General features: G+C 48.6%; 1 protein-coding gene and 1 long non-coding RNA gene across 5 annotated transcripts in view; both read right to left on the bottom strand.

Moving 5' to 3' along the window:
* The window catches only part of LOC149128423 (uncharacterized), a 67,880-nt gene extending 58,944 nt beyond the window's left edge, over nucleotides 1-8,936 (bottom strand). The window contains exon 1 of one of the 2 annotated variants that reach the window (XR_016218835.1): nucleotides 8,799-8,936. This is a non-coding gene — a long non-coding RNA (uncharacterized LOC149128423). The remainder of the gene's footprint in view (nucleotides 1-8,798) is intronic. The other variant, XR_016218831.1, reaches the window with a different exon arrangement.
* A 144-nt stretch (nucleotides 8,937-9,080) lies between these two features.
* Nucleotides 9,081-13,711, bottom strand: RRP8 (ribosomal RNA processing 8). 3 transcript variants are annotated; one of them, XM_002708764.6, is made up of 7 exons: nucleotides 13,371-13,711; nucleotides 11,944-12,289; nucleotides 10,611-11,064; nucleotides 10,393-10,522; nucleotides 10,170-10,276; nucleotides 9,991-10,087; nucleotides 9,081-9,767 (listed from the first exon to the last, which is right to left on the bottom strand). In XM_002708764.6, exons 1-7 carry the CDS (start codon nucleotides 13,467-13,469, stop codon nucleotides 9,648-9,650), a joined length of 1,353 nt encoding a protein of 450 aa, XP_002708810.1. In that variant the 5' UTR covers nucleotides 13,470-13,711; the 3' UTR covers nucleotides 9,081-9,647. The 3 variants fall into 3 exon arrangements, with proteins under 3 accessions (XP_002708810.1, XP_089167444.1, XP_089167440.1); XM_089311318.1 differs by having other exon boundaries at nucleotides 11,944-12,339; nucleotides 13,371-13,618; XM_089311314.1 differs by having other exon boundaries at nucleotides 12,368-13,551.
* Between the last annotated feature and the right edge of the window lie 2 nt (nucleotides 13,712-13,713).

Genomic DNA, 13,713 nt, shown 5'->3' with positions numbered 1-13,713 from the left:
GGAGAAGGCAGAGTCAGCATGGCTGGAGCAGAGCAAGGAGAGAAATGTCAGCTGTGGGCTGGGCTGCACGTCTACTGTGTGGCAGGACAAATACCAGTGTGCATGAGTGTTCTGTGAGCTCCCCGCCAGGCAACCAATCTTCAGGCTTTGTTGGGACCTTTCCCAGGGGGCTGCCTGCTTGGGGGAGGTGCGTTAATACTAGGAGACCGTGGATACACTGTCACTGTCAGGAGTAGTGTGGTCTGTGTACCATAAAGAGCCAACCAAATCCCCCAAAGCTCACATTTAAATTTTTGTCTTGGTAGAACATCTCAGTGGCACATTATCCCAGAAATATAGTCTTTTTTCCCATAATGGATCCTTCCCCATTCAATGAGTAATTTCTAAGAAAATAAAAACAGGGATGGGCATTGTGGAACAGTAGGTTAAACTACCATTTGGGGTGCCTGTACCCCATATTGGGGTACATTTGATGAGTCCTGCCTATGCCTCTGCTTCTGATCCAGCTTCTTGTTAATGCCCCTTAGAGGAGCACAAGGACTGAGTACCACCAATGTGGCTCCTGGCTTTGGCTTGGCCCAGCCATACCTCCTGCAGGCATCTGGGGAGTGAACCAGCAGATGGAAAAACTGTCACTCTTTCTTTAAAAAAAAAAAAATGACAGAGTGAGAGAGAGATAAAAAGACCAGAAAAAAAAATACAGAACCCATGATTGTGAATTTTTCACCAGAGATATATTTGCCCTGATTAGATGTTATACAATATATATAGGGTATCCCATAAATGTGCACAATTACCATGTGTGCAAAAAACATTTTTTAGAAAAAGAACGAGTGAAACAAACAGATCATGTTTTCCCATCTCAGGGAGCTAAAGGGAGAGCCATTTTGAATTGCTGATATGTGGGAAGGAAAAAACATTTAAATATTGTTTTCTAAGCTAACGTGTATTCTTACTAATGTTCCTAACAAGAATGGATTTGTAATATATTCTATTTCTAATTTCATATTCATATTTTGAGGTTCTATATTATTTTAATAGAGAACAGACTTCTCAAAAAATCTTCAGGAGCAGTTTATTATTGAAATATCAAAATATTAAGATAAACCCGGTGGAGTTAGATTACTCATCCGTCCACCAAGTGGGACATTTGCATGGACTGGGGGCTTAAAGGACTTAGAAGAGGCCTGAAAGTAAATTCTGAAAATGAGCCAATTCCCACTTGAATGGTTGCTGAAGTAAACCCACCTGTACTACCCAGGCTATAGCACCTGAGGTAGATAAACCAACTTGGCTCTGGTTCATTCATTTTTCTTCTCTTCATTTGTTTGCTCAAATTTAAGGTGTGTGTTCTAGACTGTGTACAGGCTTTTTTGTTGTCATTGGATAAATGACAATATCGTCCTACTTTTGTATGGACACATTAAAATATAAAGTAACCAAAACAGAATTTGCCATTAGATATTTTTCAGATGTTGGCAGATTTGTGGCAAGCTAATTTGCCTTTTTTTTTTTTTTTTTTTGACAGGTAGAGTGGACAGGGAGAGAGAGAGACAGAGAGAAAGGTCTTCCTTTTCCGTTGGTTCACCCCCCAATGGCCGCTGTGGCCGGTGCACTGCAGCCGGCGCACCGTGCTGATCCGAAACCAGGAGCCAGGTGCTTCTCCTGGTCTCCCATGTGGGTGCAGGGCCCAAGGCCATCCTCCACTGCACTCCTGGGCCAGAGCAGAGAGCTGGACTGGAAGAGGAGCAACCGGGACAGAATCTGGTGCCCTGACCAGGACTAGAAACCTGTGTGCCAGCGCCGCAAGCGGAGGATTAGCCTAGTGAGCCACGGCGCCGGCCAATTTTTGCCTTTTTAAAAAAAAAATCAGCTTGAGCAATTCAGCCAGTAGACTACTCAGAAAATTATTTGACACAATTGTCTAAGAGGTATATATTTTTAGTGCATATTAAATCAAAGTACTGTAAAAGAATTTTTAAAAATTTATAATATTAGCATTTTACATTGATCTTTGTAATGCTATAGGAAATAATGGAACATATTTACACCAGAGAATGTAGAAGGACCCTTGATATGAAGCCAAAAGGATAGGAGCTATGCCAATCAGTGAGTACCCAGTTCAATAGTTTAGAAGGATGTCCCTGCTGAGTCAAGAACATATCATCTTGTGACCAGGAGAATCAAGAGACCAAGAGATTCAGAGACCGCACCCCTACCATTCTGGAGCTCCTCAGCCAATGCCAAGTCACCTACCCCTAGGTTTCTAGTTATATGAGGAAAAAAAATCCTTTTAAGGCACTCTTTGGTAGGATTTTTTTTCCCCATAACTAAAATGGTAAAATGAGTATTTAACATCCTGATGTGAGCATTTCCCCCCCAGTTTTAAATTCATGAGACAAGTGGAAAGTGTGGGCAGGCATTAGGTAAGATAATTAAATGTGTAAGAACTCTGAAGGAAAGAAACAAAAAGAGTTTTGTGGAGTGAGGTGGACAGGCTGCCCACAGAAAATACATGCGGGGAATATAATGTTAACTGCTATAACACCCCCAAAACTCACTAGCTTAACACAGTAGAGGTTTATTTCTTGTTCAAAGGTCAATGTGGATGCTCTCAGTGAAGTAGCTCTTCTCCAAATAGTGACTCGGGTATCTAAACTTCTGTACTATGACTTGTCTCACCTTCAAAATATGTGCTTCAAGGTCAACTTAGGTGGAGGAGGGAGTGCGAGAACATGGAAAAGGCCCATTTCCCTTTTAACTGCCTTGGTCTGATATTAAAACATCACTTCTCACTTTCCATTGATGAGAACTAATCACATAGCCCTGCCTAGATGCATGGAGCTGGGCAAAGTACCTGACTGCATATCCATTTAGCCAGTTTGTTCTATGGAAGAAAAGGTGATATTGGTGTGAAGATCTGGAGGATGAAAACAAGCTCACCAGGGAGAGTATTCTAGAAAGGTGGAGCAGCACGGGCAAAGGCCCCACGGTAGAAATGGCTTGGAACACTTGAGTAATGAACAGAAAGCCTGTGTGGCTGGAGTTTGTGGGAAGGGAGGAGTGGATTAAGATGCAGTTGGAGACAGAGGCCAAGGCAAGATCACAAAGGGCCTGGGAAGGAGTTTGTCTTTTGTTCTCCGGGTAATGAGAATCTATTGAAGGATTTTAGTGTGTGATCTAATTTACATTTTAAAAAGATGACTTGGCAGTGTGGAAAATGGACTGCTTTGGGGATAGGAGTAGAGCAATTAGATCAAGATCATTCCTAGGAGCCAGTGTTGAGGTGTAGCAGGTAAAGCTGCTCCTTGTGACACTGGCATCCCATATGGGCACAAGTTCAAGTCTCAGGTGCTTCACTTCTGATCCAGCTTCCTGCTAATGGTCTGGGAAAAGCAGTGGAAGGTGGTCTCAGTGCTTGGGGCCCTGCCACAATGTGGGAGACCCAAATAAAGCTCCTGGCTCCTGGCTTTGGCCTGGCTATTGTGGCCACTTGGGGAATAAACCAGCAGATGGACAATCTCTCTCTCTCTCTCTCTGTAACTCTTCAAATAAATAAATAAACTTAAAAAAAAAGAAAAAAGAAAAAACAAGAGTAGTCAAATAGCCTAGGACCAGGTGGCTGGTCAGGGAAGTCACTTGGGAAGGACAACCTGGGGATGAAAGGCTCTAATTACCAGTCTTTGTAGGTGAAAAGCTGTGGAGGGCTTTGTGCCATTACATAATGGGTTGAGTGTTTGGAGCTAAGCTGTGTCTCTGCCAAGATCATGTTGTTTCTTTTGGAACTATGTTCCCTTAGGACTATACTACAAGAACAAAAGCAGGAACAGACCAGTAAGTGCAGAAGCAGGAACTTGGAGACCTCTAAAAGTGACGATGACAAGGACAAGCATGGCCTGATATTCAAATGCAACTTTATTCTTGTCTCTTACCAGCCCTGCAAACTTCCCTCTTTGTGGGATACTCTCCCTCCTGGGAGAAAAGCTGAAGCAAGTTTGTGATATTCTTTGCTGATAGTTCAAGGTATAAATGCAATCCCAACTAGGTCATTAGAATGTCCAACTCTGTGTAGTAATAAGCAGCATCTGTCCTAGCTTTAAATCTTGTTTCTTCCTAGCTCTACCTCCCTAAGGGGCCTGTGTTACTGAATGACTGATCTGTATGCTGCCTCTCTCCACATCTCCTCTCCAGCTCACTGCTGCTGACTGCCTTGGGCGCCAGTGCTGAGAGGGAGAAGAAATCAGGGGATAAAACAATCTTGCCTGGCTGGGTTGATCTGCGCCATATGGAGCTGGCATATATTTAACGAGGGAATCTCTGCTGTCCCCGACCCTTGGTTCTCTTAACCGTGGGCATGCAGCTCTGCTCCCCGGCAACTCCTTCCTCAGCCCACACAGCACACTCCCAGCTTTTGCTGAGGTCTCCTTGCTTCTTCCAACGTTCTTACTGGCAAGGATCCATGACCACCCCACACTTTGCCTTCCCCTGCAAGGTGCACAGCAGACACACTTATGCATTACATTGCATTGCTTGCCAGTGCAAATTCTGAGAATGCAGGAGCAACAGTATGTCCCTGGCCCTAACAATGTAACAGTGAGTCTTTGCTTGCCCTCTACATTTCCAGAGCAGGAGTCAGACTCCAGACTCGTCATTCCTCAGCTGTGGGAACAAATACCTCCTGCTTCCCAAAGGGTCTCAGTGGAATCCCTAACTAGACTTGAGGAAGAGAGCAGAAACCTGCCCCCACCAATACCCAAAGGAGTTGCGTTATGACAAACCAGCTGTCCACTGTCTCAGAGCAAGGGACTCTACAAAGCTATCTTAGACCAGTCTCCTCCCATCCCATCCTCTACTTCATGACCTTGAATGTCAAGTGTGTTGTTAATGCTGCCAACTATCATAATATATTTTCCTAGGTCATTCATTCTCTTTCACTCTCCAAGAAGTAATATTCATTCTTTACTCACTCTCAACTGATAAACTGGCTTCCTGCTTCACTGAGAAAATCAAAGCAACCAGAAAAGAATTTCTGGGGTCTTTATCCCAGTGACTCAGAAACTCTGGGAAAGGACTCAGCAACCTGAGGTACCAAGAGCCTTCCTGGTGACTCTAATACACTCTGAGGTTCGAGACCACTGCCTTCTCCCCCTCCCCCACTTACCTTTTACTATGCTAGCCTCTCCCATCTGCGCCAGCCACATAGGTCTCATTGTTCCTTCAACAGCAGGGAAACTGTTCTCTCTCTCTTTAGTATAGGCTCTCAACATGAAACTTGGAAGCTCAGGCATGGATTTGAACAAGAGCTTGCTCTGAAGCTGATGATGGAGCAGGGGGAACCCAGATCAGCATCAACAGAGTCCTGCTTTCAGGCCGGCGCCGCGGCTCACTAGGCTAATCCTCCGCCTAGCGGCGCCGGCACACCGGGTTCTAGTCCCGGTTGGGGCGCCGGATTCTGTCCCGGTTGCCCCTCTTCCAGGCCAGCTGTCTGCTGTGGCCAGGGAGTGCAGTGGAGGATGGCCCAGGTGCTTGGGCCCTGCACCCCATGGGAGACCAGGAAAAGCACCTGGCTCCTGGCTCCTGCCATCGGATCAGCGCGGTGCGCCGGCTGCAGCGCGCCGGCCGCGGCGGCCATTGGAGGGTGAACCAACGGCAAAGGAAGACCTTTCTCTCTGTCTCTCTCTCTCTCACTGTCCACTCTGCCTGTCAAAAAAAAAAAAAAAAAAAAAAAAAAAAAAGAGAGTCCTGCTTTCAGAATTAAGGGGACAGAGGGGAGCCACTAATGAATGCTGGGCTGAGGGAGGGAGAGCCTGCGGCCTGAGTGACATCCACAGAGATGTTTATTCAATTGGCTGAGCCAGAATAGTTGAAGGGAGAGAAAAAAAGCCAAAGACGGGGACCCCAACTGTCTTGCTAAGCACGATCATAAAACAGAAAAATCAATGAAGATCTAAGAATAGAAATAACCTTTGGGAAAGAACACAAGGTGTAAGAGGTGATCTGTGTCCTACAGAAACAGACTCTGCTGTAACACACTGCTTGGACTTTGTGGCCTGCCTCCCCCTCTTGAAGCTGCCACAACAGTAAGGTCTTCCCAGTAAGCTCTTTGAATCCTAGCAGTCTGCAGAAAGAGAGCTGTCGGGGCATCTGATGTGGACTGCTTGGCTGCCAGCTCTGCTTCCCTGCCTCCCGTCACACCCCACATGGAGCTCTTTCTGGTAGGCTGTGTAAATCTCTCTGCTCTTGAAATTCTTGCCATCCCGCCTCTCCCTTCCTTTGTCTGCAAATCGTCTGGCTCCTCCCACATCCATCCCTGCTCCACTCAAGGCTGGCACCTACTCCACCATCAACTTCTGCCATCGCTCTGGAGAACTTACAAGTCCACGAAGACAATTCCTTCCAATACTTGATCCTGCAGACCATTAACCAATCTCCAGGCAACCTCCTTTGCATGCCTGTCAGGCACTTACCCTAGACTTGGCCATCATCTGGAGTTTCTCTGCTTCCAGAGTTAATTCAGGCATTCCAACTTCTGACATAGTCTCTCATCCTCTCAACTCACTTGCTCAATTACTCTCAACAGCCTACTACTGTCTGTCTGTCTCCTTCCTGTCCCACAAAAGTCCACAATCCTGCTTAACCATCACTGACTTGCTAATTGCCTGAAGCTCCCTTGCTCACCATCCTTTCATTTCCATTGCATGAATGAATTCTGGATGATCCCTTAGTGCTCACCTCTTCCACAACTACTCCTAGATTCCTGAGCAAGTAGAGATAACCACACCATTGAGTTAGTGAGTATAACTACAAGTTCAGGAAAATAATACTGTAAATTCAAATCTCTCAACACCATTGGACAGCTGACTACCTGCCCATTCTTCTCATATGAAAAAGCTACTCTTGGGATCAGTGCTGTGCATAGTGGGTAAAGCCGCCGCCTGCGATACTGGCATCCCACATGGTGCCGGTTTGAGTTCCAATTGCTCCACTTCTGACCCAGCTCCCTGCTAATGCTCCTGGGAAAGCAGTGGAAGATGGCCCATGAGCTAGCACTCCTGCAACCACTAAGGACACCTGGAAGAAGCTCCTAGCTCCTGGTTTTGGCCTGGCCCAGCCCTGGCCATTGCAGCCATTTAGGGAGTCAACCAGTGGATGTAAGACCTCTCTCTCTCTCTCTGCCTCTGCTTCTCCTTTTCTGTAGCTCTTTCAAATAAATAAATGTCTTTAAAAATAAATAAATAAATAAATAAAAAGAGCCACTTTTTTGGTTTTATTCTTCTATCTCTGGCTCAATCTTCTTATCTCCTGTCACTTTTACTGGTTTGTTTTTCCTTTGCCCATCCAATGTTCCCCAGAATACCATTCTGAGCCATTTTCTCCTCCCCTTATCTCCTCTATTTCTAAGACTTCAATTACCACCTCTAGGCTAAATTCCCAAATCTTCAGCTTACATCTCATGTATGTCCAACTTTCAAATGAGCATCTAACAAGCACCTAAAGTCCCATGCTCTGAACAGCATCATCAGCTGACTTAGCTGCTCAAGCCAGAAATCTGAGATTTATTTCGGTTTCCTTTGTCTCACCCTCAACATCCCACTTCTTCCATCATCATTAGTCCACAGTGCCCTCATCTTGTGCCTTGAACCTGGTTTTCATTTTTTGTTTTCTAAAGATGTATTTATTTATTTATTTGAAAGGCTGAGTTACAGGGAGAGAGGAAGAGGGAGGAAGAGAGAGAGAGAGAGAGATGCTCTATCTGTTGGTTCGCCCCCCAAATAGCCCCAACGGCCAGGTCGAAGTCAGAAGCCAGGAGCTTTATCCAGGTCTCCATGTGGATGGCAGGACCCAAGCACTTGTGCCATCTTCCATTGCTTTCCTAGGCACATGAGGAGGGAGATGGATAGGAAGTGGAGTGGCTGGGACTTGAACTGGCACTCATATGGGATCCTGGGATCAAAGGCAGCATCCCAACCTGCTGCACCACAACACCAGCCCTGAACCTGGGTTTCTATAGCACCTATGACCTCATCAATTCCATTCAGCTGGACCATGTTGTTCCTGATCCCTCCCTAGGTGAAAAGTACACTGGCTTTATTTCATGTAATAAGCTCTAGGAATTCAAAGATGGCTTGAGCAGGTTACAGCCAAATGCCCAAAGCAATGACAACTAAATATTTACATGCTAAAGTAGCACTCTTCATGTAGTACTTCTAGGCTTCTTGGAAAGACAAATAAACTTCGCCAATCAGGCAAGTATTAAGAATAGCACATGCAAAGGCAATATGCAGTGCCTGCTGAATGGTTCACAGCTCAACCTCCAAACATACCTTCTAGCCTACAGCCTGTTTCAAAATTTCTCTCCCTGTTTCAAAATTTCTCTCCCTTATTGGAGACACCCAACTGTCTGGAAGTTTTGTCTTCTTAAGTCTTGTTTGTGAAAATAGGTGAAAGAGGCTGTATCTTTGTACCCAGGTCTATGGCAGATGCCTTCCAGGGGAAGCATAGGATCTACCATCCTAGCTTATTTCGCCCCAGCACAGGCTTCTTTGCCTATAGTTTGCCGAGGATATCCCAGTCTGAGCCTACCAATCTCCCATCCCAACAGGGTATCAACCAGTTGTTGTTTCTGAACAGAGACCCAGTTCCCTTCCTGCCCATCTATAAGGACAGCTTGGAACCCATTAAAAAAGTCTCTCAGAGTGCCTGGGTTTGAGTCCCAGGACTCTGCTTCTGATTCCAGCTTTGTGCTAATGTGCACCCTAGGAGACAGCAGGGAACAGCTCAAGGACTTGGGAACTTACCACCCAATTTGGAGACCTGAGTTGAGTTCTGGGCCCCTGGCTTCAGTGCAGACCAGTCCCAGCTTCTGTGGGCATTTGAAGAGTGAACTAGAGGATGGAAGATCTCTGCTCTTTGCCTTTCAAATAAAAAATGAAAGGAAAAAAAAAGTCTCCACGTAGTGGATGAAATGAGCCTGTTCCTGAATTCTCTTACAATCTTTCTTAGTCAACAAATCTATTTTTCACCCTTCAACCTCCAACCCAGCTTAGGGAAGGTCTTCAAAGAACAAGGATTACAATATGTAACAGCCATAGCTAGTTTATTGAGCACCTCCTATGTTTCCAGCCCTGGCCATAGATTTCCTCAGTTAACCAACACAGCCTTCTAAGACAGGAATTATACCATGTTCCAAATGAAGAATATGATATTCAGAGATTAAGTGACCCCAGCTCTAAGTGGTGAGCCCGGATTGGAACTGCCTAGAAGCAAGAGCTGCCTGTCTGCGGCCTTGAGGGCTTGAGCAGATGGAAACAGAACAAATAGAAGCTACGTGGCTTTAGAGAATTGGAAAGAGGAGTAAAACCCAGAGATCCCTGATCTCCAGACAGTCCAGTTTTCATGCTACCTAAGGTGACACATGATTCCCGGACAGCTCCAGGTTCTCATAATAAACTCCTTATTCTTTAGCTAGCCAAAGTCACATTATGCTTCTAAGAAGACTTCACTGGGGCTGAGCTGAGCCACGGTGTTATCACACTTTGCTCATAGGCCAGAGGGAGTGCGGTCTTGGCTCACCACCTTGCTTGAGAGTCTTCACCATCCTGAGCCTGGAGTCTGAGCCCTGCCTCTCCTTCCAACGGGCGTCCAGGTCACCTGCGCTTGTAGAGACACGGCTGAAGCTTCAGTCCTGAGAGCTGTGCCTTGGGCCCTACCCGAGGAGGCCCAGTTTTTTGAAAATCAAACAGGAAGAAGTGGCTGTTGCTCAGGTCCTAGGGGCAGAAAAGACCCAGTGAGCTCCAAATCCTCGCACTAACTCCTCAGAACACCTCCCACCATGTCCTGGCCCTGCCCAGAAAGCTTCCCAGGGCTCCACTGTGAAGTGTGCCCCAGGGAACACTTGCTGTCCTGTGCCTATGGGCTCCTTCCTGAGTACCATCACCCTGAAAAGGGTCACACATCAGACAATAGGGACAGATCTCTCAGGACTCTCACCTTGGAGATGACCTTGAAGCCCAGTTTGCTCACAGCCCCCAGAAAGTTCCGAACATCTTCAAAGCGGCTGCTGACCTCAGCCACTTTCAGGAGACCCCTGTGAAGGAGAAGTTCTACGTTAAAACGCAGACTCACACATGCACACACATAACATGCATCTGGGGCCTGGGGACTCCTACCCTGGTTTCAGTACTCGATTTGCCTCTTCTAAGAAGTCCCTGATGTTAGTTCCCATCAGTGAAAGGCAAAACACAGCCACGTCCACTGACTCGTCCTCTAGAGGCACCTGTGGGTTGAAACACATTGTGCGAAGGAGAAAGCCAGCACTGAGGGCTAGGGCTGGAAGGGTTACAGGTTAGTATATGGGCCTAGAGCAGAGGCCAGCTACACAGAGGGGCTTACCTGCGCCATGTCACACACAGTGACCCTGGGGTCCAGAGAGGCCAAGTCAAAACAGTGCACAGGGTTCCGGATACTTGAGGCCAGGCGGCAATCCCCACAACCAAAGTCAGCCACCACTAGGGATGCAGGCCTGGGAGCGGAAGGCAGGAGTCACAAACTGGTCAGGCATGGGCCCAGGACTGACCCACATTGCTCCTCAGTGCCCAACCCCCATTCACCGATGGCGAAGATCCCTGGCAATGCGGTCCACTGGATGCAGTGGCCACTTCTTCACTTGGCTCTGGAAGCCACGGTGGTAGAGGAGAAAAGCCTCAGGGTCTTCCTGGAAGAGGCGTTGCGCAGCACTGCTGGGCGTTGAGTAAAGTTGTTCATTGAGGTAGCGAAATCGGGCCCCGTCTAGCCTCTGCGCCATGCGGGCTCGGAGGGCCTCAGCACGAGCCTCGTGGCTGTCTGGCTTGGAAACAGAAGGTACCTCTGTCTCCTCTGTGGGGGCCTCAGCTGGAACCTGGTCTGGAGCCTGAGCTGGCCGAAACTTGTTCTTGTGCCTCCGCTTGTTCTTTTGCCGGTTCCGCCACTGCTTTCGAGTCAAGGTATGGGAGGGTTTAGGGCAAGAGGACTCAGGGCTTGACTTGGGTGGCCCATTTGTAGCACTACTCTTCTGGATTTGGGAATCTGCAGAAAGGGAGATGGTGTATTTGGAATAAGATCCCCTAAGGGGCTGGCCCTGTGGTGCAGTGGGTTAATCCTCCGCCTGCAGCACCAGCATCCTATATGGGCACCGGATCAAGTCCTGGCTGCTCCTCTTCCAATCCATCTCTCTGCTATGGCCTGGGAAAGCAGTAGAGATGACCCAAGCCCTTGGGCCCTACACCCATGTGGGAGACCCAGAAGAAACTCCTAGCTCCTGGCTCCTGGCTCCAGACTGGCGCAGCTCTGGCCATTGCGGCCATTTGGGGAGTGAATCAGCAGATGGAAGACCTTTCTGTCTCCCTCTCACTGTCTGTAATTCTGCCTCTCAAGTAAATAAATAAAATCTTTAAAAAAAAATCCCCTAAATTCAGAGACTTGGTCATCGTCTTTGTCCTCATCTTTGAGACAAAGACGACTGTGGTCCAGATAAAAGTACTTCTTCTTTATTTGACAGGTAGAGCTATAGGCAGTGAGAGAGACAGAGAGAAAAATCTTCCTTCTGTTGGTTCACTCCCCAAATGCCCACAATGGCCAGCCCTGCGTCGATCCGAAGCCAGGAGCTAGGAGCTTCCTCCTGGTCTCCCATGTGGGTGCAGGGGCCCAAGCACTTGGGCCATCTTTGACTGCCCTCCCAGGCTACAGCAGAGAGCTGGACTGGAAGAGGAGCAACTGGGACTAGAACCGGCGCGCATATGGGATGCCAGCGCTGCAGGCAGAGGATTAACCAAGTGAGCCACGGTGCCTGCCCCTAAAAGCACTTCTTATTGCCTAATTCCAACCCTAATGGTGGCAGGGCACCCTCTGTTGCATGCAGAACCAGGAGACCTCCTCTCCCACACATATATATACACCAAATGGTACCTGTTTGGTCAACACTGTTCAGGTGCTGGGCTGGGTTCTGGCATTTCCTCTTTCTCTGTTCCTCAGCAGAGTCACTGCCAACAAGACCCCGCTTGCCGACCTTTTTCTTTCTTTCTACTTCCTCTCCCTCAGAGTCACGGCAAGGAGGGCCCTGCTTTCGACATTTCTTCTTCCTTCTGTCCCCTGATTCAACAGAGGCCCTGGCAAACGATGTCCTTTTAGGTTGCTTTTTCTTCCTTTCCACCTCCTCCTCAGAGTCACTGTCAGGTAGGCTGGGGGCTTGCTGGGAAAGAGATGCTGCTTCCAAGGCCCGTAATGTAGCCAAGAGCTGGCGGCGCTTGGGACCCTGGAGGAAAACAAGGGATGAGACGAGGGGACGAGGAGAATGGATGAAGCCTGTTGCATAAGAAAGGGAAAACGGGACCTGATTCAGATGATGGCAGAGGCATCTGGATTCTTCCAAGTCAGCCGAATTACCTTGCCACGAGGCCAGCCAGACCTGGAAGAACTTTCACGACACCATCCCGAGCTTTGGGAGACTGGAGGATAGACACCACCCACTCTACCTCCTTCAGGGGAGGGGAGGGGGCGGCGCCTGGTGGAGGAAGCAAGGGGGCCAAGGCTAGAGACTAGGAGTTGAACTGCCCAGCCCAGCCGTGCCTCCAGCTGACACTTTTCTGTTAGAGACAGGAAGGCTTCTGAACACAGGATGTCATGCTCGTGGGTGCTACGTATGCCTCTAGCTGCAGCGTAGAAAACAAGCCGAAGGGGCTGCAGACAGACAGAAAGGTGGGCGGCCTGGACTGTGGCTGTGGGCTGAAGGGATGACAGAGAGGGAACGAGGACGGCGGAGTCCACGCTGGAGGCTGAGGAGGCACAGCAGCCTTTCAATCAGGGGCTCAGAGAAGCAGCTCTGCCGTCTGGGAGGCTGACCCTGGGTTGAAGTCCTGCTGGCTGGTCCTTGAAGGTTCTCAGTTCCCCCCTACCATCCGCTGAACAGCGAGACTGACAACCATTCACTGTCACTTCCTCTCTCCAATCCGCACCGCAGTGAATAACCACTGAATGCAAACCTGGAGAATTAACTGCTGGGAACACTTCACCGACGTCCCTCTACCCTCAACATACACAAAACTTTTAGAATCCTGCCTTTTCAACAACATCCCTTCTCATCTGCACCCTGTGCTTCAACCAAGGCTCACTTTTTTGTGTGATTCTAACAGAACACATTCCCTTGCCCCAGGGCCTTTGCATGTATATCCAAGGAACCCTCTTCACCTCACCAACTTCTGTTCGCTGCCTCTCTCTCAACTCCAGCGTCATTTTCTTTTGGAACTACTAGGATCTTTGAGTCAGTGCCTCCAGGCTTGCTCCGATCTGGGATCCGAAACAGCTCCCATTGACCCTGCGCGGCGGGAGCCACTCACCTTGATTTGCGAAGGTGGCGCCGGCCGAGGCCGTGAGATCACGGGCCTTAGGCCTGTAGCTACTGGGGCCGCCTCGGCCCACTCAGGCTCCTCGAACATGCGGGCTGCGGCGCAGGGTCCCGAAGCCCACTCGCCTCTCCACGTGCAGAGCGCTTACCCAGGAGGTAAAGCGCCCAGATCCGATCGGATCCGGAAACCAAAGAGTGAAAGCCCTATGTGGCTAGAACGGCCGGCGCCGCGCAGAAACCATCGAGATTTGGACACTAGCGGGCTAGAAGGGCAAGGGAGGAGATAGGAAGGGAAGGAGGCCCGCGCTGGCCCTAGAGGGCCAGGGGCGGGGCGG

Source organism: Oryctolagus cuniculus, chromosome 1 (assembly GCF_051225735.1).
Source record: "Oryctolagus cuniculus isolate XC-2025 breed Fujian yellow rabbit chromosome 1, ASM5122573v1, whole genome shotgun sequence".
In the NCBI taxonomy this organism is placed as follows: domain Eukaryota; kingdom Metazoa; phylum Chordata; class Mammalia; order Lagomorpha; family Leporidae; genus Oryctolagus; species Oryctolagus cuniculus.
Note: the sequence above shows the minus strand (reverse complement) of the source record. Positions and strands in the feature narration are given on the sequence as shown.